Source organism: Asterias rubens, chromosome 9 (assembly GCF_902459465.1).
Source record: "Asterias rubens chromosome 9, eAstRub1.3, whole genome shotgun sequence".
NCBI classification, from domain to species: domain Eukaryota; kingdom Metazoa; phylum Echinodermata; class Asteroidea; order Forcipulatida; family Asteriidae; genus Asterias; species Asterias rubens.
In genome coordinates this window covers 18,206,773-18,231,874 of record NC_047070.1, presented here as the reverse complement: position 1 = coordinate 18,231,874, position 25,102 = coordinate 18,206,773, and the positions used below count along the sequence as shown (strand labels likewise).

The window sequence follows — 25,102 nt, the reverse complement described above, 5'->3', positions numbered from 1 at the left end:
TTGTTTCAACCGAACGCGTCATCATGCTGCATCGGCCTGGCTTATTGTTGGCCGGTATGCCACACCCCTCATCACTCATTCTGTGTCAGAGATCATGTTACTTCAAACCAGTTGTTTTTCCCTCAAAACAATTGTCCTTATCTATAATCTCAATTAATGTTGTCATCCCATTATGATAAATTGTCTCGATCTGTAATGCACTCCAATCATCTTTTTTCCGAGTCCGCGCCCAAGGGCCACGGGCCGACATGCCGGGGAGCTTGTCCTTGTACCATCACGAGGCACTGATGGATCGAAGTCTTGGGCTGGCTCGTGACGCGTTTGACTCATCGAGCGTATGAGGTGGACATGGTTGGGGTAAAAATAAACCAGCCTATATACCCGTGAGATAATAATATTCGGTCCGATAATTTGGGGTGTACATGATGGGCCGGGAATAAACAGCACGTGGGTAGACAGTGAGCAGCATGAAGTCCCGGTGCACTTTGCAGGTCTAAACGTAAACCACAACATTTTACGGAGTTAGTTTTTGCGATCGGAATCGTGAAATGAACGGTAAGTACAGTAAGCATATCCAAGTTTTTTTCTGAAACCAAGTCACTTTTGTTTCCAGATTTGTATAAAAACAACTACCTAAACAAATGTGATACGAGTCCAATATGACGCTCATGCATTAATAATTGCATTTTTACAACCGAAATCTCAGTGTTCTTTAATTAAGTCTCCCCAAAATAGCAATATCCTTTTAAATTAAATTTGTATAAATTGATTCATAGTATTTTCTTAAATTCTCATTTGATTAAGAATCTGTAACTGTCCATCCCGCCATCCCCTCCCCGAATTTTGTTTACACCCGTTCTTCCGTGAACCCCCCCCCCCCCCCCGCATTAAGACATTAACCGCATTATAGCATTTTCTTTCCTTTCTCCAACAGATTGCATGTTGAGTAATGAGTGACACCACTCAGAGTCTACCACTTGAAATCTGAAACAGTGACAATCGGCTCTTGAGTTCTTGAGAACTTTGGAAGAATCACAAAGACACTGACTTTTAAGTGTTAACCCTGCCATACGATTTCTGCATGTCCATATTATTCGGAAACGAGACAAAACAACAAAACTGTTAATAACGACCCCCCCCCCCCCCCCCCCCCCTCCAGCCGAAGGGAAAATTGGACCAAGAAAGTGAAAGGAGTAATTTTAGTTTGCTCCGAAATGCAACAATGATTGACAACTGTCTGGGAGGATGCCATCGCAATTTACTCAGTACTTTTTCCCGATACCGAAATCAGCTCGTTGCTGCTAAGAAGAGGTCTGCTTGGTTCCGCCGGATGATAAAGATGGGTAGGGTAGTGTTTCTGGCTCAAATTAAATGTTGCTAGATAAGATAAATATCAAAGAGTATAGCGGGTGAGAAGAGTAATTCGTGTGATGAAAAAAGACTATACATTATTTTGGTAATAAATTTTCTTCGTAAAAATTCAATGACAAGCAACGTAAACTAAAGGTAAGGTAGGTTTAAAAATAGAATGATAGAATATCGCCCGGTTCATACATGTGCATACACATGCACAATGTATAATCATGCTGTACATCATGTGCATGTACTTATTGCATGTACATCGTAAACGATAGACTCCTCTCAAGCAAGAAGATCGAGTGACGTCAGAGAAATCCTCGGTCTCCAAAATGTACAATTCGCCATTTTGAAATGGTTATAGGCGGAAAACAGTCCCGAATAATCCGTCTAATATCTTGTCCATCGAAGGGTTTTGTGTTAAGTTTGTTTATACTAGAGCTAGTATAGACTATAGAAAGAGCTCTCTGTTAATCTTTTGACCAAGGCACCATGGCCGGTAAGTGCAAATTGATTTTATAAACTATAATTCGGTGACAATCGGGATGTCAATTTAGGTACAGTACATACAGCAAACGTTGTACTGTCATTATAACTGTGCGGCGTTACAATAGCGCCAATGTATAAACTATTTACGGTAGTATTTGTTGCTCCATTTTTATTTGTAACTCTATGGTTATAAGCGTAATGGTTTTTCCTGTTGATGTTCATTGGTGCTGTCGTTGATGCATCTGTCATGTCTGTGTTACTTCAATCAACATGATCAAGGGGAAAATAACAGAAAATGGCAGCCAAATTATTTACCAAATTAAAAGTCTGGGCTGTGCCTGTGGTTGTGCTCGTTTCTTTTTAGCAGACGACATCTGTGGGAATTTTTGACAGGGTGTGTGCCACAAACAACCCCTAATAATATAGAACTGTGTTTTAAATCTAGCCTCAAAAGTGCCAAGAATATGCTGGACTCCCTCTGCTTTGCCTGAACCGTAGCCCCACAAATCGGTCCAATCGACTCTGTATCCTTGGCCCCAGCGCGTCTGATATCAAAATCTTTCGCTTTTTTGAAAAACCATCAGGGCCCAATTTTATGGCTCTGCTTACCGTAAGCACAGAATCGGCGCTTACGGAAGCAGGGAATTCTGTGCTTACGGCAAGCGTATTTCACGGGTAAGCAGCGAATTTGACCTCCGCGCGTGCATACCCCACGTTACTAGTAGAGGCATTCTACGCTTACAAGGCTAGCGCAGAAATTCGGCGCTTGCACGTAAGCACGTAAGGGGAATCGTGATCGTAAGCGCAGAATTCGGCGGTAAGCAGAGCCATGAAATTGGGCCCTGAAACGATCTGCATCATGAAACTTACTGATCTAATGCTTCAGAAGTTGCAGATAGCCTAGTTCCGCCCCCCTTAGATTCGAATTTTCAACCTGGGACATTTTTTACTCTTTCGCTCGGGGATTTGGTAAGTTTTTGTCCCTTTTCTTCAAATTATTTCCTCAATGGTGTTTTGAGCGATATGGTAGGATTCATTAGACATTGAGGATCAAGTTCGTGTTCCTAGAATTTGTGTCATGATTTTCGAAAGTGGTAAAAATGGAGCCAATCTGATGACTAGCTGTCAAAATTGTACATTTTTAACCATTTCGCCCTGCACACATTGCGGGAGCTTCATCTGCCGTCGGCAGGAGGGTTACGTTATCGCAACTACAGATAGCCCTACACTTGGAATTGTTCAAATAGGTATCACAGGTTTTGAGTAAAAATCAAATGAATTTTGAGTGTAAATTTTCTCAACTATGCTCTTTTAGTTTTAGCGCTACACACTACTAATGCTGATTGTCCCCGACCGTGTGCGTATTTTTTTTCCAGGACACATGTGGATAATTATCTGCACACATTCAACCTGAAAAGAAAAAATACCCGATCCGTGCTTTGTGTACAAACATACGGACACGCGTCTGGGTACTACAAAGAATAGTCAGTGCAGACTGACGTCGTACCAGGGCTACCAATGCAGTAAATAGGGGCACATAAGCTGAAGCTTCAAGCCTCAAAACCAAAATAAAAATACCAACAGTTTTTTTATAAAAACAGCGCGCTGCATCAACACACAAAAAAGAGACTGATCAAAAAAGAGACTGATGGGTAACCACCTAATTAATTACTGTGATTGCCTTAGAAACACCTGTTACACTGCACACATTCGAGCCAGTCATGTGGGCATACATTCTGTCACAGATCGGCTTTCTTTAGTGGGAAGTTCGCAGAATTTAAATCCTTTTATCAGGGGTATGAAACGTCATACTTTTGTTTGAGTTCAAACTTTTAAAGTTGGCCTGGTGAAGGAAATTATCCATGGTATATTCCACATCCTTCTCTTTGATCTACTTCTCTAGTACTCAGAACGCTGTTCCTAAAAGCTCTATGAAATCTTAACCCAAGCATTACTAAAAAGTGGAAATGCCAACATTCCTCCTAAAATTTAGATCCTAAATTCAAGTCAGCAACAGCTTTCAACCCCTGCTTCATTTTGAAAAAGAACTTTATCTATTTTGTGCCTTAATGATTGTCATTTGGTTTTCTTTTCAGGAAGTGGCGAGGTGCAATGGTGCTTCTCACAAGTAAAAGGAACAGTTGAAGAAGATGTGACAGATGGTAAGTAATCAATATATATTTTTCGTGCATGGTTTGTGTGTATCTTCTGAAAGAAACTATTGGATCGAGTTTTGATGACCATGAATTATTTGTAGCTTACTGGAAGCAACTATCTGTTCCCTCATTATGTTAAATGTACAGCTGTGTTCACATTGGACTTTTTTGGGGTAAAGTATGGCCTGCGCTAAAAGGTGCACTTTTGCTATGCCAAACTCAATTATTTAGAAAATGATTGGTTAAGTTTGAGAAAACAGTGCGCTTAGCATAAACTTTGGATTAAGTTTTACACTAATTTAAGTTTGACACTGCCGTGTTCTTCTGTGTTACACGGTAGTTGCACAGTGTGGTGACAATTGTTGTGCTCTGGCTGTGTCTAATCTAATTGAATTCTAAGTCGTTGGGTGATAAACTTTGCCCTCTCAAAGATGAAATTCAAGGCTTAGAATATACATAAATCATAATTACAAAGCATGCTTCTTTTTTCTTTCTTTTTTAAGAAGAGCAACATCCATTTTGGGGCAAAAAGGGGGTAATAAGTTATTGTATTTTAGGATTGATATGAAGCATGAAACTGCAGATATCGGAGCAGACCTTCGTTTTTGAGGAGCGTGACCGCGCTCGCGCTTCCTACTGCGCTCCTGGGGCTGTTTTCAGGTGCGCGATCGACAGCGCTCCTCCGCGATCATTACGGTTATTTATAACACTGAAGCAGATTTCACACCAGTCGTTGTTACTTTGAGTGCGACAATAAATAAAACAAAATTTGGAACGATGCACTAGCGTGATATTAAACGCCCTCTATTGGTAAAATCTACGCGAACCAGCAATAAAGGCATTGAGACAAGACTCGACGTGTCACGTGGGAGTTTTAGCGCATTTCCAGGCGGCGCAAATGTGAGGGCGAAACGCATACCGTCGGCATACATAGCTCAATCAACATCTGTTGTGCAATCTCGAGATTGAGCAGCGCAATTAACAGATTGCTAGCTTAACGAACTCGCAGCCGGGTACATTACGACACGTACGTACGTACATACACACACACGCTGCTGTATACACGTCGTCCGTGCAATACTAGAACTACTACTAGATCAACCATGGATCAACAACGTATTTTTTCGTAAGAACATGTGAATTTTCTAATGCTTTATATCAAAAGTGAAAACATTTTAGAAAAAAGGAAACATAAAACCTTAAAATCGTGCAGTATTTTGTCACACGGGAGTGGGATCGGGGTTGTTTTATTTTATTTTGTCTGTAAATTTTATTTGTGTACGTCCGAGTCCGATCCGACCTGACCATTTTAGTAATCATAAACTGAGTATGCTATCAAACAAATTGAGCTCCTGGACAATCTAAGAAGAGTGATTAAAAGAGCTCCTTCTATTTCTATAAACGAAGGTCTGCTGGAGCATTCTGAATCATTTTCTTTGGATGTGTTTTGACAAACTACTGTAATAATTTGTTTTTTTTTGGGGTGGGGAGAATCTTCTAAAGTGTGCGTGTATAACCGCCCAATGCTTGCATATCGGCCCATTAGCTTGATGTGTGTCAACTGTTACCACTATATTATCTCAAAAGGGTTAAGTGCCTAGTGGAATTAGTAAAATTGTTACCAACCTATAGTATAGAAACATGGGCAGACATTTACAGTACACATGTAACAATGTATACAGGGACAATTGGATACATTAAAAAAAGGTCGTCTCTGGTTTTAAACTAGTGACTTACATATTATGTCGATTGAAATTAAAATGAAGATTTAATTAAAATATTTCAGTGGTTCATGGTGTATTAATTAAACTTCCAACACTTTCTTCCCAACCCAAAATATTTGTAATTATATTGCCAAGGGTTTACGAATAATACAACATTTCCTTAAATATTTCTCGCAAGCTATTTTTCTTTCCCCTGTGACTTCACATTTCAATTGGATTATATACGCAGTGCCCGACGAGTGACGTCAAAGGCTCGTTCATTATGCATAAAAACTGTCATTTTGTCTGTCTTCCCGACTCCCAACAGTCGTACGGAAATCAAAGAGCCCGCAGGAAACCCTTTCTGACCTTTTGTAGCCTTCTCTCAGGAGGATGATATTTAGTGTGTGGTTGTGGATGCAATGCTATGTTCATGTACAAAGAACCTACAATGTAGTGATTTATTTTAACCATACAAACAGTACACAGCAATTACTGCAATTAACCTTCATTTTTGGGGACTTTCAGAAACACTTTATGCGTATCTCTATTTGTCAAAGGATTACTGGTAGTAGTAACATGTATTTCTAACTCAAGCAGGAAATTTGCAGTGAAATATACCTGTACAAACTTCTCTGATTTTATGTGCTTTTAATTGCCTGTGTGCATGCACATTTTGGCGGAAACTAGTTGCTACTTCTCCTTGCAGACATTGTACATGAAAAACAGACAAAGCCTATTTGATTACAGTGCGTTTAGCCCAGATCCTCCTACATGTATGTATGTCCTTAGGAAGTAGAGTTACCTGTAAAACCTCAAAAGCCACAAGCCTTTTTAAATATTCCTGGTTTTCCTCAGTATGACTAATGACCAGATCTATATCCTCATGTGACAGTCTTCATCATCACATTCCAGCTGTCACATTCCCAATTCCCAAAAGCCCATATCATTTGGAATCCCATTTCGGCCAAATCGTATACAGCCAAATCAATAGCTTCTTCTTGAGTAAAAAAAACAACTGATAGGCCAATTCTTTCTAAATCCTGTAAAAGCAGACACCCTTTACTGTAATGCCCGACATCCCCAAGCCCTCCCAATTCATTCACTTCGTCAAAAAAGAACTGAATGAGTTAGGATAGTTGAGGGTTAATTAATGCATGAGTGAATAAGTGACAGAAAAACCACCTGTTCTACATTCATGTGACATCGCACACAAAAATCAGGCACTTCTCGATTATATTGAAAGTGGCGTTTTAAAAGTGAAGACAACCAAAACATCATTTGATATCAATGTGAGGTGAGGTGATATGATGTCTCAAAGATTCTAAGCCATTATATTGAGAAATTCTTCCATCCTTGTTTACATATATTTGAGAGCCCCTATTTTCATGTACGTTCATGTGCATGCTTGTATTTGATGAGCAAATGAACCCAATTTACAGACCTTTATTGCTGAGAAGTGTCTGATTTGGTCGTGGAGGGTCTGATGTATAAAACATGTATGTTCTTGTGGGCAAATGTTTTTTTAATTGCACATTCAACATTAATAAAACTGTTTAGGTTTGTTACACACTGTCGATATCCAAGAAGGATGCAATAATCTTTGTAAAATATGTAGGAAAACAGCTCAACAAATTTGAACTTCTGTTTATATATTGAACTTGCAAAATAATAAAAATCAAACACTGTTTACTTTCTTAAAGTGCAAGACAAACATTATCAGACATAAATATTTACTATACTGCCGAGAATGAAGCGCAGAAATTTGTGTAGACTGCAAGTCTCAAATAAATTCAAACATTATTAATATGTGTTCCTACATACTGCTTTGGTGTGCAAATATGCATGAGACTTGCACTGACTACATCATGTACACGTAGAACATGCAGTCAGAGAAAAATCCTTGATTTTCTTGGTAATAGCAAAATCGAGGTCAGACTCTAGCAGAAATAACACAAATTTTTAGTGAAATTGCAAAAAAAAAAATCAAATAAATTTATGCAATGTGTACAACTGTGCCACAGTTCCCACGTTAACCAAGCATATGCATCAATAAAAACTGCATAATGTTAAATCAGTTATTCAGATTATCAAGCTGGTATACAATGTACATTATGTATGGCTGTGAACGGTCCACAGCAAAAAGAAAATCAGCGTTTCCTTTTCATGAGAATCTCAAGGGAAATGTTATTTTGGCATCTTAATGTGGAGGACGTCTACACACATGTAGATTTTGGAAGGCAGGCCTTTTGTGTTCTAACCATTGCCTATCAAAGGTCCAGACAACTTGGGCCTCACTCTATCTATAGCCAAACTACCTATTAGTCTGTCATTTTTCTGGCTTGTTACACCAAGAAAGTTCTGCTTCAGTTGAAACTGGTTTCACAAAAATAAATATATAAAATTGTCTTATACAAACTACATAAGGGGGAAACTTTCTACAGAATTATAAAAAATTGTATTCTTAGAATAACGCATTGACATTTAGTTTGCTTGATACAATACACAGTGTTATCTCAGAGCATAGAGAAAGGTCCTCTCTCTATGCTCGGAGATGCTGGAGGACTTTGTACACACAATATTAATGTGCCATCATTTCATCTGTGACATTAAAAATAGGTACCCACACCATCCCTTATCTTTAAAATAGAATCTTAGATTTTAATCAAATAATTTGTTTGCCTCATGTGTGAACACCACCCCGCCAACCCTTCCTGCAAACACAGCCATATGTTCTTGGTGCGACATTCATAAGTGAGAGACTGCAGGGTATTTTCTTGATGAACAAACACAGACGCACTTTTGCAAGCATCGATTTGACTTGAACTGAACCGCGCATTAGAAAATTTGTACTGGAATATAAATTGATCCAGTGTTCATCAGCAAAATGACGTTCTAGACCATGAGAATTCAAATTAGGAATGATTTGTTCTTGCTGACATTCAAATTTACAAGTAGAATATGTGCCACAAGTCCCCTTTGTGGCAATGTACTTAGCAAAGTTAACAGACATTCAAAATAAAAATTGAGAACTGCACCCAGTCCGTTTGAGTATCTTCATTAATACCTTAACCATTCCCAACCCATCAACATCCGCAACTGCTTATATGGATTCTGTTGTGCGGAGGACTGCACTTGTAAACTGATCATGCTTTTCATGGGATCAGACATACCACAATAATCAGAGTCCACCACTCAAGGCAGTTGGGGGATTTACAGTCTTTTGAGATGGCTGCAATTAAATAAATGAGTTAATATAGAGACTCCAGCATAAATAGATCACAATATCTTTTACTTTCCAGCATGGTAAAGATCTCTCCTCTGTGGGATGTAATTAGTTTTGGTTTTAAAATCATTTGCTCATAATAGCTTACTTAAAGCCATTGGACACTTTCGGTACAGAAAAAATAAAATAAAAGTTCACAGATTTACAAATAATCTACAGGGTTTACAGAAGGTAATGGTGAAAGACTTCTATTGAAATATTATTCCACGAAATGCTTTACTTTTTGAGAAAACATTAAAACAGATTTATTTTAAATACATGTCGAGACACGGCGAAACGTGCAGAAACAAGTGTTGGTCCTGTTATTTTCTCCCGACTCTGGTGACCGATTGAGCCTAAATTTTCACAGGTTTGTTGTTTTATATATAAGTTGTAATAAACTAAGTGTGGGCCAGGGACAATACTGTTTACCGAAAGTGTCAAATGGCTTTAACTTTCATGTAACTTAATTGCATTTATGAAGAGTTTTAAAACTGTTTCAAAGCCCTGTACAGTCAAATACACATAAAACAGAATAAAAACATGAGCAGGTTTAGCTGGCAGTTTGATTTAAAACACACAACAGCTCAGCTGATTTGTGTTTATTTGTCTTAGTTTTCTGATCTCATTCATTGTTAAAATTTCAAAATCTGATAAGTCAGGTTTGATGCTCACTTACACCATTACAATTTGTTTTTCTTCAAGAATTACTCGTATTGAAAGTACCAACACTTGTTTTTTGTACATATGCGAACACTGTTTTATCGTTTATGTCCCATTGTGCAAGTAGTTATTTCTGCAATACATTATAAAATCAATTTTGTTGTGATATGTACAAGTATGCATAGATCTTTAGATTCAGGCAAAGATTTGATTTTGATGTTTGACACTGTGAGTGCTGTCAATCCAATCTCACAATCCTATCATCCAATCCCTCCCAACCCGTACTCGGATGTCATCTTTTGACTTTTCCCTCCCAACCAAAAGGAAAATAAAAGCATCACCGTTGGCAACGGACTTGCATCATTCTCATCTCTCTCCTTTTTTTCTCTCTCTCTCTCTCTCTTGTCATTTGCAGCCGACATTATATCTACAGTGGAGTTCAACCATGATGGAGAGTTACTTGCCACTGGCGACAAAGGTGGTCGCGTTGTTATTTTCCAAAGAGAAGAACAGGTAAGGGTTATAGGATTACCAGTCTTGGAGTTACTTTGTGTCTTTCGGAAGAAGCAAAAATGCACTTTTTGTGAGGCACAATAAATTAGAGTTGTAGCAGATGGATAGTCTAAGCTTACAAGTTGCTTGTTTTCTGTGATAGCCGTTTCAGTATAAATGCAGGGTTCATCCTTAAAACTAGCCCGGTGAAAACCCGGTGAAAACTGTCTAAATAGTGAAACTATGCTACAAGCTAGTAAAGACCACTTTTCCACTTGCCATGGGGGCCATTAAAAACTCTGCAATCTAAAAAAGTACTTGTTTCTCATATTTTTTCCTGTTCAGATGTAAATAAGAAATTATTAAAATGTATAAATTATATTTCCGAGTGTGCAAATGTAACTACATTTGAGCATTTAACCACTCGCGATTGCAACCGTTAATACATCGGAAAGATACATTTATGACAACTCATATCTAAAAACTTGAGCTACAGAAACTCCCAGGGGGAAGTAAAATGCACAGTTCATGAGCCTGGTCGGCTAACTTCACACAAAAAGGCCCGAAATGGCGGATTAAGTACACATATTGAAGGATACATTAATCTTTGTTTGCTTACAGTAGGTGGCGTGTTTTAATGAAAAATAAAATTTTCCTGCATGCTCTAATTCCCTTCATGCTCTAATTACCTCTTTTTGTAAAAGGCTGCAATGAAGGATTGTAAAAAGAAACAAAGACATCTGAATCCTTAGTCATTATAATTACTAGTGTGGTTGTTTTTGTTTTGAATGGTTGAAATGCTTGTACATATTTAGGCCTTAAGAAAGTTCTTTCTGCTTCTAAATATCAATAAAAGGGTTGTACAATTAATTTATCAAGTCTTGAAATGTGCTACTGTGCAGTTGTATTTTGCATTGCAGTATGAATTTGCAGTGTTTTTGATGGCGTAAGGGCATGTATGAACCAAATTTACCTGAAGGCAGTCTTATAAGTATTTAAAACTACAACATTTGTTTGAATGTAACTAAAAATACCGCTGGTGATGCTCATGATTTAAATGTTGAATTGCCATGTAGGGTTTTTAGGTAAAGGTATTTTATGAAACAGATTTTGCCAATTCCTTCAGAATCAAGCAAACTAAATAACCACCCCAAAACGCATCAAAAGTAATCATAAGACAATTAAATTGTTTTTGTTTATAATAAGGGAGCTATGTAGGGTTTTAAACAACCAACTCTAAGAGATGTACATGTAAGGTTACAAAGTTCATTTATTCCATCATTACAGATGTTGTCGTTATTGTGAAGACATCCAACTGTACAGTATGCTTGGATTATTTTCATTTCTAAATGTTCATCAAAATGGAATTCCATTGAAGTTCTTTTCGGGATATGTAATTTGCTTTTAATACAGAAATTCATCACTTAAACAAGATGCTCATTAGGTAGAATTATACTCAGCTATTTTTATTTTTTGAGTGGTGTGTGTAAATGATATGTACAGTGTGTAATAATACAAAATAAAATCAAAACATTTTGTGGATCTTATATGTAGTATTTCGAAAATCTTAAACTATACCCTACATGTGCAGATGTTGACTGGGTTTTCAGAATAAGTTCTTTCGGTTGGTAAGCAGTTTTCAAAAAGCTAATTCCTTTTATCTCATTTTGTCTCTCTTCAGTCGAAGTCATCCACACCCCCAAGGGGAGAATACAATGTATATAGCACTTTCCAAAGTCATGAACCAGAATTTGACTACCTGAAGAGCTTAGAAATTGAAGAGAAGATCAACAAAATTAAATGGCTCAACCGCCAAAACTACGCCCATTTTCTACTTTCAACAAATGGTGAGTTCCAGATTTATGACAATGTTGATTATTTAGTGTACATGCTTTGAATATCATCTTTAAAAAGGCAAGGCCATTTCATTGTCGCAAACGGCACTTCCATTAAAAAATCTTAACCTCTATGGGAACTTTTGAAGGGGCACCAAGTCCAAGACCAGAGGCAGCAGAGGTCACTGAGTTTCAAGCCTGAGTGTATGGCAAATGGGTCCGACTTCCTACATGGCCCTCCATGCTGTTCTGTCTTGCATGCAGTTCTTTATGTCTTTTCCAATAAAGCCTGTATCAGATCTGATTATAGAAAGCTTCTGAACTTGAAATTGCATCGGAGTTCTCCCCATGTACAAGCTAGCAATTCTGGCCTTTGCATGTGTATTGCGTGCCAATCTGAGCTGTCGTGCTCATTTACGTGCTCATTTCGGCTGATGTCTTTTTTTCTCCCCCCCCCCCTCTTTTTTGGGGGGGTCCTTTTGGTTGGTAAGCTGTTTGCAACAGCTAATTGTATTTCTTTTTTAATTAACCTGAATTTTTTTTTGATAATTAATTTTTGATTATTGTGAGTTCCTAATTTTGAAACCATTTTATCTCTCCCACCCCCATACCCTCCCAACTCACAGATAAAACAGTTAAACTTTGGAAAGTGTCGGAGCGAGACAAGAAATGGGTGGGTTCAAATCTAATCGAGGAAGATGGAACGCCACGAGATCCATGCCAAATCACCGGGGTACGTCTACCCGCAGTACAGCCCATCGAACTAATGGTTGAGGCGAGCCCGAGGTAAGTTAAAAAAAGCTTGGTTCTTTTTGAGAGCTAATGATTAGAGTGCCTGATCCCATTTTGATCTATACCCCTGATGCTTCAAATGATCTGCAATTTCTTTAACGACGGGGCCTTAAGTTCATTCAAAATGTTGCTTTGGGAAGAATGAAATGAGGTTACCATTGGAGGTTATTTTTAAGAGCTTTCAAAGCCACCCTGACTACACAGAGAGATAGTGTATACAACAATAATGAAGACTTGGCCTGAAAGCTCATGGAGGCAACATCAGCGATTGCCTCGATGCCTCCTTGCCATTTGCTTGGTGCCCTTGAAATGCTCCAGTGGAAATGGCCTCAGAAGGTGTGTTCTACCAATGAGAAAATGCCTTGGTGCCCATACATATACAGGCCTGAATTTGAATATACCAGCCAGATTCCCTCAGACAAATATTGTCACTTGTTGGGTTTTTCTTGTAGGAGAGTATTTTCCAATGCGCACACGTATCACATCAACTCGATATCAGTGAATAGCGACGGGGAAACGTATATATCAGCAGACGACCTTAGAATCAACTTATGGCATCTAGGAATCACCGATCAGAGTTTTAGTATCCTTTTACACTGGGCCCTTTTAAGGGGGGTCAGAGGTCAAATTCAATTTTGTTATCCACTAACAGATAGAGTCCTTACGAAAATGAGCAAATAATTACAAGCCTCTAACCTCATGTTAAAGTGGTGAAAAATGGCATTGTGTTTGATACCCTCCAAGTATAACTTTTGTCAAAATCCCCAAAACGTTCACTTACGTCAGTCACATTTCAAATACACATAGTCTGTACTTTTTTTGCACAGAGAGTTTTCAGTTCATTCCTGATTTTTGATGATATTGAATCAAACCCATAGGTCAGAGCTGTTTGATGATGTCATTTCAAATTTTGCTCCCAAAAATTATCAAATAATTTACCATTTTACAGTGGGGTTGAACCTTTTTTCTCCCACTTCCACGAGTACTCTAATGTATCACTAATGTACTAGTGATAAATGAGTGCATCACAAAACTCAATTTAAGGTTAGTGTCCCTCTTTAAAGTAATGGTAAAAATACAGTATGGAACATAATGCATGTGCTATGGGCATTTCAAAGTGCTCTTGTTTCAAATAAATGCACTGTTAACTTAGTCTTGAAAGAGTCAATGGATGAGAGAATGGGTCTTGCAGATGATAATCAAAACAAATCATGTTTCTGTGTGAACTCGGGCCAAGGGATTGATTTCACTAAATGCTCGGCACTAATTTTAAAATAATAATAATAATAATAATAATGGAGTCTTATATAGCGCCGGTATCCGCCACAAAAGGCGCTCATGGCGCTCGCTCAAGATACAAAATAAACAGTTCAAAAGAAAGGAACAGAAAAAGTTTGTAGAGAGATGAGGTCATTGTTTAACTGCAAAGAGGTGGGTTTTGAGGACAGTTTTGAAAGAAGATGTTGTATTTGCAGTCCTGATGTGGTAGGGAAGACTATTCCACACTGTTGCCATGGTAATTTTTATTGTGACACACACTTCAAGACAAATTGTGTACACATTGTTAATGTCCAATGCAATGACAGCACTAAAGAAGTATGCTAGATTTATTGAGATCGAATCATCGGCTAGCTCATCAATTAGGACTAATACTCCGCTTTGTGAAATACATTCCGGCAATGACTTCCAAGTTGGCATTCTTTTAAAAACTAATTTCCTTTGTCCGCTGCCAAATCAAGCATGTAAATCGGACATGATGTAGTATCCTTAACTGTCAGGATAGCTTCACCCTCTAATGTGATATAAGCGTGTGGTGTTAATAATTGAATGTCGCAAATAATAATTTACAGTTATTTTTATTTTATATAATTATATTCATACATGTGACATTCAGTGAGACAAACCTTTTACAGATTCAGACAAACAGTTTTACTGTTTTACTGATCGTGTCCAAATGGCAAAGAATCGTGAGGGTTGATTTTCCTTTTCTCTTCCCCGCCGCCCCTAACCACCCAACCTTTATAGGCAAGGATACCTTTAGAGTTTTAGACCACAGTGGCTCTATGGAGGTTCCTTGTCAATCAAATCAGCTCAGGTTTCAGATTGTATTTGTCCGCCGCAAACAATTCCCTTCTGCTTCGTAGGCAAGTGTTAGCCATTTGCACTGTTAACAGAGTGGCAACAAAAAAAGGCCACACAAATCCCCCTTGTCCATCGGTTTTTTTTTCTCCCCCCAGGAGAGTTTCTCCTCGCTGAAATGTCAGACACATATTCCTGTGCAAGGTTTTTGCCTGCCATCTGAACATCTCCATGTTCAGATGGCAGGCAAAAACCTTGCCTTGTCATATATGTCATACTCATTATATGAAGGTGGGCTTGTTAGTTGGCTTCTGGTTTTTAAGTTCCCATGAAAGTGTACAAATAATTCCAACTGGGATTTCTGATTGCGTAATCGTCTTCACCTTTTTTATTTTGTTTCTGTTCAATAGAAAAAAATTACAGTTTTTTTAATCGAATTGTTTCAAAATTACTTCCCAAGTGCATATGGAAGTCACTTGCCTCAGGTCATTGAATTGCATGTGGATTTTAACAATACAATGCACTATTGGATAAAATTATGGCCTGAAAGTAACACCAAGATCGCAAACTAATTCAGAGATCTAAATTTAGTGGTTTGATTGGATAGAATCATTGAAAGGTTACTTTGGCAAAAATTAAATCAATATTCTAGTGAACACCTTCTCTCGAGCACACCTTAACTGAGAAAGTGCAACGACAAGTGGCTCTAAAAATATGTTTATTTGTGAAATCAGAGAAAAAGAGTGGAATACGTCTCTCGGATTGAGTATTCCAATTATTCTTCTTGTGTAGACATAATGACTGCAGATTTTGTTGTCTTTTTTCTTCTTCTCAAAAGCACCACTACCTTTTTTGAAAGAATATTTCACAGGTTAGATTTATTGTATACATTTAAATATAGGATTAAAATAATCAGATGGTTCCAGAAGGCATACTTTCACTTAAATGCTTTTAAAAATTTGAGAATCAAGTCTTCCTTCAATGATTGATAATGTTCTATCCCTTTAACATGTTTAAGGATAAGTAGCCAGGATCATCACTGCCGTCATGTGAGGCTGACGGAGGCATCCTGATGGCTTGACATTTAGGGGTTAGCGTAGGATGTGTATGATTATCACCCTGAATGGACAAACTGGGCTTCTCCAGCAGCGTTTTCAAGGAATACACCACTGCAAATGGACAAAAATTCTCTGTAGGATTTGCAATTGTTAATATTATAAATGAGTGAACATTTTTGATAGATGTTAATTATAATTTTTTTGAAATTATTTGTTTGCATGTGAATCAAGTAAGAGTAAAAAAAGAAAAATAACATTATCATCATTTTTTAATTTTTTTTTTTTTATTTAGATGTGTTTTCACATGTTTTTTTTTAAACAATCTTAAACTTATCATCGACTCTCTATAACTTTTAGTTTTTTATATTTCTTTCATTTTTCGTGTTTTTAATAATTTTTATTAAGTAATTGTTTATCTGTGTATTTTGCTTGCAAACAGGGATGGTAAGGTGCGTGTTTTGATTAGTCAAAGTGTATGGCAAAGACCGCCAGACTAGTCCCGTCAATAACTTGCTTGACACCAAAACTATTGGCCTTAGGCCTATATGGTCTCAGGCCTTTTTTGGGGGTCAAAGAGGACGAGTCAAAAAATCATACATGTATGCAGTTTGTGTGTCGTGGTGTGGGAAAACGGGATGGCATAATACAAACAATTAAATTTTCCTTAGACTTACCAGGAAGGTCATTCAAAGCATGCCATAGTATTAGCAGTAATATATGGTAAGAATACATGTAGAATCCTGTATCTTGGTTATCTGTGCCCTGTGTAATATTGGCTCTCATTGCATTGTCTTCTCTCCAGGACCTTGCTTCATAAAGCAAAAATGAAGTGGGACAATAATCACAACTATACCTGTTGCTGTTAAGCAATATTTTTCTGTGTTTAGCAACTTTTTTTGCTTACAGGCTTTATGAAGTTTTTCCTGGATGGGGGGGGGGGGGGGGACGTGGTTGACGTATTTTGACCAGATTTCTGTAGACCAAGTAACCTGTGGCATATTATTATTATTGACTGAGGAGCCACGGAGTCTAGACTTCCTGCAAGCACAATTTGTACACACCGCATTGGAAGACAACATCAAATCTACCAATTTATGGAAATTGCACTGTTTAATTAGTATACATTTTTTAATTGAAAAAAAAAGGGGTCAATAAAAATTGTAAAATTTTAAAATCAAATACTGAAGGATCACATACCTCCAACACATTTTATATGAACCTTTTTGTACAAGAACAACGTCCAACACAACATAGTTTGACCTACATTAATTGGTTTTAACCTGTACACCAATTTGTACTCGGTACCGCAGGGAACAAAATTCACTGCCCTATTACATGGATGGCATTCGATCTACCATTCGAAGTACAATAATACGTGACTTTACAGACCCTTGTGAAACTATACTTTCTGCCCAAGCTGCTATATGACATTGGGCCTTGATTAGTGGGTCCACTATGTATACACTTGTTCAGTTTTTAATTGGCTGATTAATTCAATGGACACACAGTAATCCTTAACCAGATCTCCTTCAGATATTGTTGATATTAAGCCGACTAATATGGAGGAACTAACGGAGGTCATCACGGCGGCTGAGTTTCACCCCAAGGAGTGTAATGTATTTGTCTATAGTAGTAGTAAAGGCAGCATAAGGTTATGTGATATGAGACAAGCGGCGTTATGTGACCAAAGTGCAAAAAGTAAGTGCCATTTCTTTGTTTTGTTCCCTCTCTTAAACCTTTAAACTTGACCCCATTTTTTTTATTACAGCAATTGATTTAATTCTCATTTTAAACATCATGAACTGTAACATTTTGGATGTTCAGGGTCTAGAACAAGAGGGACCCAAACTATTGAGCCCTTCAATGGATTTCAAATCCGCTCAATCTCATTCCTGCTTTTCCACCTTTTGGTAAGCCCCGATGTTAAAGTTTGCAAGGAGCTTGTGGCAACAGTACCTTTGGCGCTAGAGCAGTAGATTGATGAGGAATATTCATTTATAGGGTGAGGAAAATAACAGCTATTTTTGTCATCCAGCAGACACAAAAAACTGAATCTAAAACCTGACCTCAGTGTCCTTTACTCCTGACAGTGTTTGAAGAGCCCGAGGACCCCAGCAATCGGTCTTTCTTCTCAGAGATTATCTCGTCGATATCAGACGTGCGGTTCAGCCACAGCGGCCGCTACCTTATCTCCAGGGACTACCTCTCAGTCAAGGTCTGGGACATCCTGATGGACACCAAGCCTGTGGAGACTTTCCCTGTCCATGAGTACCTGCGTAGCAAGCTCTGCTCGCTGTACGAGAATGACTGTATCTTTGACAAGTTTGAATGCGTGTGGAATGGAAATGACACGTAAGTGTGTAAGATTTTCTGAGCTGGTGTAAAATTTTGCACCCACTTGGTAGGTTACCGAATACGTCACAGCTGATCATTGTAGTTGATATCAATCGAAATATATCTAAAATTGTATGGTTGGATCGTTTGAGTGAGATTCTGCTGCAACAAAAAATATTAATATTAATATTCTTTACCCAGCTTGCAGCCACCCCCACCTTAATGAAAATGTTCAGTAATGCCATTGGCTGTTGACCAAGTACCATTGTTCCAAGCAATGGAATACTTACAGGGAATAATCGTTTGCAACATTTTGTGTTGTATTTTTACCCTAATAATTGTGTAATTGCATTGTGTTTTATTGAATAGTACTGTTATGTGTTGTAATCTTAGCCCTTTTAAATCCCCGTATTACTAACCTTCTATTCTTGACTCTTTGATTTCATCTTTGTTTGATCTTTTCTGCAGCTTGAATATTTTACAGTATAGTACTTTTTTATTTTATTTAAAGTTTTTCACTAGTTTTGCCAGTACTCCCATACTTTTATGTGATTTATGCATGTATCTCTAGGAATTTACTTATTTATGTAATGAAGACTAGAATAATATTAATCGGGCTTAAGATATAGGAGATGCTCACAGGAAAGTCACCTTGACCTTGTGTACTCCTGAAAAGACATTCAGTAGAAAATCCAATATTCAATATTCTCATCCACGGTTTGAATATCTTATCTTTACAGCGCTATCATGACGGGTTCCTACAATAACTTCTTCCGGATTTTCGACCGCAACACAAAACGTGACACCACCCTGGAGGCGTCACGGGACAGCATCAAGCCGCTACAGGCCCTCAAGCCACGACGCGTCAACACGGGCGGCAAACGCAAGAAGGATGAGATCAGCGTCGACAGCCTGGACTTCACGCGCAAGATCTTGCACACGGCCTGGCACCCGCGGGAGAACATCATCGCTGTGGCAGCCACCAATAATTTGTACCTCTTCCAGGAGAAGCCACCAAGCTAAAACCGGCTGAATGTTTGTACTCTTCATTTATCTATAAGTATAAATCCCGCCCTCTACTGTCCTCGGTGCTCGTGGCAGCCGACCTGTATGTTCCTTGTGGTTTCTAAGCTGGAGGAATGCCAAAAATGTACAGCGGTGTAACTTTTTTTTTTTTTTTTTTCAGTAATAATGGAAAGAAAATGTCACACAAGTTTAGGGTGGGGCACATTATGTAAGTCAGGATGTGGCTGTGTGTGGTTTGTTGGCCGCACGGCCAAATTATTTGATTCTAGCGTTCCCTTCCAATCTTCAGTGGTTTATGCTGTGTACAACATAACCCTTTAATATCAGAGTATGTGAACACATGTGCTCTGACTTTTGTGTAAACTGGGAGTTATTGAATGTTAACACGCCTGGACATTCCATTGTGTTAGCGTACACAGTGCATTCACTCACCTTGCGATGCTTTGTGAACATTCCCTTGTGTAGCTTGCCAAGGCATACACCTTCCTTGCTACACTTTGTTTCACCCGCACATAGAGGGACTGAAGGTCCTGGAAGTCACGCTCTCAATATCCCTTTTTACAGGGTTTATTGTGTGATCCATGTTTCTAGACCTTTGTCCTTTTTTTTATACAAGTTTGGCATACATTAGATGGGAGGAAAATCCATGCATTCCAAGATTTCACCATACCATGGCAGATAACCAGCCGTGGCTCATAGCTGAGGTTCTGCCATTGACAGTGTGTGCAAACTAAAAGTTTTTTCACAAGAGAACAAATCCCGGTGCTTAGTATAAGATCCTTTGTTGTCTTTCCATTGCCAAGTCAGGGTTTCATTGTGGCAACGATATTTTCAATGGAAAATACAGCATTTTCAATGGAAAATATTGGAACACCTTTTGGAATACAGCGATAGTGAATTCTTATCATTGTTTATACAGTTTTTGAGTAATTTTTCATTCTCAACTGTCTAAACTTGATAAAAAAGCGCTGTAAAAGTAGTTGACCAAGTCAACACAGAGTCTATCTAGGTTGATCTATTTGGATTTATTTTCGGAAGGGCACTTAAACTTTCAGAACATCACTATTTTGTTTGATACAAAATTGTCTATGTGCCTTTAAAAAAGAAAAAAGGAAAAAAAAAACAACAACCCTGCTTGGTTCTCTGGTACCAACCCTCATTGCCTACCCACCCCCCCCCCCCTTCCTCAGTGCGCCTCATCTTCCCCTACCTCACAGCTCTGCCTCAACCACCTTTTCAGAAGGGATCTGTTCACAAAAAAATATTTTAAAACCACAGCAAACATCGGAATGACTTACAAGGTGACCTTGCCATAGTGGTGGACAGTAAAGCTGAATTGTAAAACAAGACAAAAGGAAAACTTGTACATATTAATAAATAAAATAAAAACTAAAAAAAAATACTGAATAGTGCAAAATGGATTGCATAACTGGATACGTAATTAACAAATTTTTCTTTTTTGTGTTAAAAAACAATTTTTGTTTTCTTTATGACGTCAACCTGAGGTCCAGTGTAATATGCTGCTGCAGATATATTTGACAGCGTGGAAAAAAACTGTATACATATAAAACAAAAAAATGTACGTATATATGTTGAGCATGTGATTATTTTTATATATTTTTTGGTGCTGTCAATTTGAGTGGTATGCCTCGTCAGTGATAACATGATTGTTGGCGCAAGGGAAGGGACAGGGGAAAAGAGTGTGAACACAAACGGTTGGGGGGGGGGGTCTGTAAAACTGGTGTCGAACACCTTAAAGGCTGATTTCTCACACAATCTTTACACAAAGTGATGGTATGACAATAGATTTATCATCAATAAATCCTTCAATTTTTACAAAAAAAGCATAATATGGGGAACACATTTGATTTTTCTTCACATGTTTTTGTTCATGTCTTTCTGGCTTTTGCATTCAAATATTTGTTAACAATGAGAGCATGAGACCAAATTCATGAAGCCCCTCCCCAGCAAAATTGAAGAGAGACATGGACTAAAAGTAAAAGTCAAAATTCTAAAGAAAATTTCTGAAGATGGCTCAAAGGTTTTGAAATAGGGGACCTCCATTTCAGAATATTGTTCGGTAATATTTTTCACCAATGCTGTACCTTGTGTTTTTTCCAGCCAGGGCATTTTTACAAAATTTCAAAATTCCCCCCCGAATCCACCATAAGCTGTGGTACACCCTTGCCTGACCATAGTCACTGACTTGCTGTACCTTATGGAGTACTGAATCCATCCAAACCAAGGGGTTGATTTTGGAGGATTGAGAGTTATGGGGGGGGGGGGTCGATGAAGTTCACTTTGAATGTTTCATTGATGTTTAAAACAGTTCTACTCACTGCAGTTAGACGGCCCAATATTTGACTTCACATTTCCTTGAAGCTCAACAGCTTTTCCCGGTCGGCTTCTCTCTATGATTAAGTAAAACTTATTCCTTAAACATCAGGAAACTCATAGCGAGACATTTGCAACGCTTTCTGCTGGTAAACTATAAACAATCAACTCAGAAGACATTTAATTTTGTAGAAAATCTTTGTACCAAAAATGTGTGGTAAGAATACTTGCTTATTTAAAGCGAAAATTGAGAATGGGCTTTCATAACTGGACTATATTTATGTTAGTGATGTCTACCTTCACTCTAATTAAAACCATTTGTTCATAGCTTTTTTTTCCATGGGGGAATGGCTAGGTAGTTCCGTTAATATTTTTAAGAAAGGGACAATAATTATAAGGCATTCCACAATAAACACAGGCTGTGTACCTTGAGATCTCTGCATGAACAGTGGCAAAAAGACAACACTTTAAAAGCACCACTCACACCAAAACTAAATGGCCAAATTCTGTTGGAAAACCAAGGCCCAATTTCATAGAGGTGCTCAAGCATAAAACGTTGCTAAGCACAACTAAATATTTCTTACCAGAATATGGTACCAGCAAAAATACAATTTTTACATATACAAAATCTTGCTCCTTTTTGCTTAGCAATAAATTGTGAAGCTTAAGCAGCTCATTGATACCTTCCGATGGGCTAGTTTTGTTTATAAACCAAACATGATTCTAAGCTCTAAGTAGGTCTATGTACGAGTCATGATATGCTTTCTCTCTGATATCAGATTTGTTTTGCCCTCAGAAGAATCTGATTTTTTTTATTTAAATAGCCTTTAAAAGTCTATTAACGCCTGTACCATGTAAGTAGGATAGCCTGAGATATTTCTACTTCGTCCGAGGGCCAAATATCATGCCTGGCTGTGTGGATGATGTCACAGGTTGTTTATCGCATTACGTAAGGGCTGTAACTGTGCACTGTCATTCCCACAATTGAGCACAGAGACAATTGTTTCCCATGCTTCTGCAAATGGTCAACAAAAATGTGACGTCATCATAAGTGAAGTTCTATTCTGTTTTCTAATTCACATTGCATTATAACTGGAGCCACGCACAACGCAAACAAAAGTGAGTTTTATCTATGAGATGTGGTTATATTGCTCTGCAGATCTTGGAAAGCAGCCAGTATCAATGCTTATTAAACACACCTTTAGAGTAAAATCAAATTGCAATTTTGTTCTTAATATAACCTAAATAGGCTGCTATTACCCTGAAAAAGTATTTGAACATCGGGACCTGTTGAAGTGTGTGACTTGTTTCCTTCACACATTTAAAGAAATGTACGTGTGTGAGAAGAATGCGCAAAACTTTGCACGGCCAATGAATTTATGTGAAACTTTTGAAGGGCTACAGAGGCTATCTGTGTAACTTCGTGCCTGATATCTAATGTATTTAACAACTCATGTGGATTTAAAAAACAAAATTTTTATGATCTCATTTTAGGCCCATGGCCCAATTTCAGTGATCTGCTTAAGCTAATGAAATTGCTGAATTAGTTTCTGCTATGACCATAAGTGCAGATTTCTGCGGTACGCAGATTTCTGCGGTAAGCAGGGGAATTAGTCTGTTGCAGAAGTATACATCTTCATGTCTGTTGACATTGTCTCAGTTCGGGTAAGGATTTATTTTTCGAAGGTTTTCAGACAATCAACAGTGGCAGTGCATGCCTCCCTTCTAAGTCTTCTGTTATTTTGAAAGGAAAAAAAAACACAAATTAATTTCCGAAAAACTCAATAGGATAATTTCAATATATGTTTTTGCTGCGAGTGTTTTTTTATATGGGGGGGGGGACTTATTCAGGGAGTTATGGGGTCAGATGTCAGTTGTGGGGATTGTGCTGTTGTTTCATGTGCCTGTACATAAAAAATACAATTTTGAAAAAAGGTCAAGATTTTGTTTGTTTCTCTGGGAACTGTACATTGAAAAGGCAAGGCAGAGGAGAACCGACTAAATTTGTAAATGTTCCTCAACTTTGTAATATAATGTATGTGAAACTTAAGGAAAACAGAATGATACTTAAATGTACAAAAAATGTAAGTTTAAATTATCAGATTAGTCAGGTGGGGTTAAAGTATGTCACTCCATGCCAAAAACCAGGCACTTCCTGCCTAAACTTCATTTGTTCATTGGATGAATGAGGAGACGAGCTAGTAGCCATATCAGAGTCAAAGCATTATTTTGAGTGCTTTCTGGTCCTCAACATCACATTGGTAGGCTGATGTTTCGGTTGCGCTAACTTTGAAATGCCATTCAATATTTCTGAGAAGTGACAGGTTTTGGCACGGGTATCGCATAACTATGATCACAAATAATGTGAAATTCACATTAAATTCATGAAGTGTCTGAACACACAAGTTTGCTAAGCACAGACAAATTTCTGTTTAAAGCAGACAGGGTACCAGCTACAATGTAATGGCGTGTAATAAATCTTATTTGTGACTGGTTTCCTAGCAACAGAATAATTGCAATCATTTTTCTGCTTGTTGGCAGCTGTATTGAGTTTGTCACAATGTGTATCTGACACTATAAAGTGAATTTGATTTGATTCAATGATCAGTTATCAGTTATCTGTCATTGTTGTCATTTCTAAAATACCAGTGGGTGGCAGGTTCTGTGAAATATTCAACTAGATGGCAATTAATTAACCAAATTGTTTTGTTCGGTTCTCATCAAAAGTTATATAATAAAACTAGAGGAAACACACTTATTTCACACACGCAATATTTTTGGCCCGTCATGTGGGTTCGAATCTCTACGGGTAAATTGCAAAGAAATTTCCCTGAGTGAACTGGTGCGTGAAATGCTTCTTGTCTGGCCAGGTTTTGTACCCCTCTTCTAGTTCTATTACATCACTCTATGGTACTGATGCACATACAACCATGGAGCTCCTTTGGTGATTGGTTTGGCTGTGCAGTACTGAATCCATCAAACTTGGATAAACCAGGGGAAGAATATGATGGATGTTGCAATTGTTTTACCAATATTGTATTACACCCATGTTTTATCTGCTTTCGTTGTGTACATGTGTCTAACATTTCTACATCTTCCTATCATTTACCTTGTTGGTGATACTGGGCCATAGAAAAGTATTTGTATGAGCAGTATTTTTTAGTCAAGTCTTGTGGCGTAATGGAATATGTGTGGTTCTTTTTTTGTACTGCAGCTGCAAAAGTTTGTTACTAAAGCTTGTCATGTAACACACAGTCTTTTGAAGTTTAATGGCCATAGGCTTTTATTGAAAACAAAAATAGACTGGTGCGCAACCAGTGTTGTTGGTTTACACAGTTATTTATGATAGGCAGGTATGTCACCGCACGCATAGAGGGTGAATGGCAGTATTTTGCCACGTTCAATTGTCCATTCCAGTGTACTTAAGAAGGGTCTTTGAAGGCTTGATATTATTGGTCGATCGTGAATGTGTCGATCGTGAATGTGTCAGGCTGTAGCTGATTGGCTACCACAAAAAGGT

General features: G+C 38.0%; 1 protein-coding gene across 2 annotated transcripts; it reads left to right on the top strand.

Moving 5' to 3' along the window:
• The first annotated feature begins 1,145 nt into the window (after positions 1 to 1,145).
• Positions 1,146 to 20,424, top strand: LOC117294643 (serine/threonine-protein phosphatase 2A 55 kDa regulatory subunit B delta isoform-like). Of its 2 annotated transcripts, none has more exons than XM_033777145.1 (9): positions 1,146 to 1,343; positions 3,942 to 4,007; positions 10,048 to 10,145; positions 11,806 to 11,971; positions 12,586 to 12,745; positions 13,204 to 13,334; positions 17,422 to 17,586; positions 17,979 to 18,240; positions 18,963 to 20,424. In XM_033777145.1, exons 1-9 carry the CDS (start codon positions 1,223 to 1,225, stop codon positions 19,243 to 19,245), a joined length of 1,452 nt encoding a protein of 483 aa, XP_033633036.1. In that variant the 5' UTR covers positions 1,146 to 1,222; the 3' UTR covers positions 19,246 to 20,424. The 2 variants fall into 2 exon arrangements, with proteins under 2 accessions (XP_033633036.1, XP_033633037.1); XM_033777146.1 differs by lacking the exon at positions 1,146 to 1,343 and adding an exon at positions 1,690 to 1,855.
• Positions 20,425 to 25,102: the final 4,678 nt, after the last annotated feature.